Raw genomic sequence first — 2002 nt, 5'->3', positions numbered from 1 at the left:
CCTGACAAACACCAAAAGGAAACTAGAATATCCACTCATACAGGACTTCTAGGAGATAATTACAAGAGGTGAAGACAGTGTGATCACTGGTTTTGTGACAGTGTGGCCAGGTCACAGTACCCAGATAGTTAATTGAGCACTAATCTAAATATCACTGTGAAATAGGTAGATTTCATGTGATCATTTGAAGGATTTAAGAGGAAAATGATAGTCGGGCTTATTGACTCATGCTTTACTGTCAACACCTGGAAGGCAGAGGCAGGTGGATCTTTGTGAGTTTGAGGCAAGCCTGTTCTACAGAGAGTTCCAGGATAGTCAGGGCTACATAGAGAGACCCCCATCTCAAAAAACAAAAGGAAAACAAAGAAGGAAGGCAGCAAGGAAAGATAACGAAAGGAAAGAAGGAAAACATGAGGTTTCCCCCAATAGAAGAAATTCTGTCTGATTTTCCAAGAAAGTGCCCTGTCTTCTGTACAATGAGTGTCCCTCCCTTCAGCATTTCATGTGGCTGTTTGCAAGTGAGACCCTGCTACTAGTCCTTCTCCTTAAGAATCCCCCAAACTTCATAAGGGAAGGTTTGCAGCTTTGTCACCTTTCTGGCTCTGTTAGGTCACATTATGTAGATATCTCTTCATCCTGCACATTTCATTAACTAAAGAGAGACAAGACTTAAACATGGCTCAGCGGCAGATCCCTTGCCGGGCATGTACAAGGCTCTCGGGTGGTCCCCAGGACTGCGGGAAAATAACTTAAGATAGGCCACAGAGACCATTTCATTCTTCTAGTGGTTGGTGAAGTTATACGGCCTGGCATGAGAAATTTTATAGGATTTTTCACCACCAGAGAAGTGTAAGGCCACACAACACAGGGTGCACTGAAGCCAGAGGGATTTCAGAGGCACTTGATCAGCAGTCAGCTGCCCCTCAGTTTGTGTTCAGCTCCCCCTGCAGTTCCTGTCACTGTGTCACCAACAGCACAGTAGTACTCAGCCGAGTCTGACTCTTGGACCGAGGCTTTCTGCAAGTGGAAGGATTTGGATCCCTTATCATATGTAGCTTCAAAACCTCTGCTGCTTCCCTTCTCACCAGCTGTAAGGACTTTCAGGAGGAGCTGCAGACTTTCTCCAGGATATCGAACATACCAGCAAAGAGCAGGGTACGCTGTGCTTGTGATTGAATACGTGCAATTTATTGTCAGGAACTCGTCTTCTGAGATGGTCATTTGGCCTCCTGTTTGAGTCACGGAGTCTCCATGTGTCCTTCCTAGAGTGCAAGGAGGGCAGAGAGAGGGAGAGTGAGTTCTGTGTCACCTTGAGGTAATGCTCTTAGATAACATAGGGCTAAAGACTGTGCTGTTAAAATCACTTTCCTTACCGAGAATGAGGAGTATCACAGTCACGAAACCAGGAGAAGAGTTCATCTTTAGTGTCATCTAGAAAATGGTCTTGATGTTTAGCATGAATAAATGTTAACTCAGAGAAAGGGTAAGTCTGCTCAGATATAAATCACACAGGAAATGAGCCCGTATTGAGAACCTGCACCCCCTGTTGGACAGGAACTGAACTGAGGATGGATGCCACCCTGTGTCTCCTCCCAGATCTTAATAAGGCATATGTTAGTCTTTAGAACCTTGTACATGTAAAGACAGCTGTCATCTTACCTATGTCAGAATGGCCAAGATCAATAAAATAAATGACAGAACATGTTGGTGGGGATTTGGGGAAAGGGAAACACTTATTCATTATTGATGGTAGTGCAAACTTGTACAGCCACTATGTAAATCATTGTGGTGATTTCCTGGGAAGCTGGAAATAGATACTATACCACTCTGGGGAATACACCCAAAGGATCCTACACTTGCTCATCCATGTTCTTTGGTGCCCTATTCACACTACACAGGAACTGGAAACATCCTGGATATCTATCAACTGATGAACAGATGATGGCAGTGTAGTAATTTACACAATGGAACAGTAGTCTATTGTTTAAAAAGTGAAATTATG

At 43.9% G+C, this 2002-nt stretch overlaps 1 gene segment (V, D, J or C); it reads right to left on the bottom strand.

The window, feature by feature from the left end:
- Window positions 1-912: 912 nt before the first annotated feature.
- Window positions 913-1431, bottom strand: LOC103160015. The segment is given in 2 exon segments: window positions 913-1262; window positions 1374-1431. Coding segments are annotated over 2 exon segments (408 nt in total).
- Window positions 1432-2002: the final 571 nt, after the last annotated feature.

The sequence above is a fragment of the Cricetulus griseus genome (genome assembly GCF_003668045.3).
Source record: "Cricetulus griseus strain 17A/GY chromosome 1 unlocalized genomic scaffold, alternate assembly CriGri-PICRH-1.0 chr1_1, whole genome shotgun sequence".
NCBI lineage: Eukaryota > Metazoa > Chordata > Mammalia > Rodentia > Cricetidae > Cricetulus > Cricetulus griseus.
Note: the sequence above shows the minus strand (reverse complement) of the source record. Positions and strands in the feature narration are given on the sequence as shown.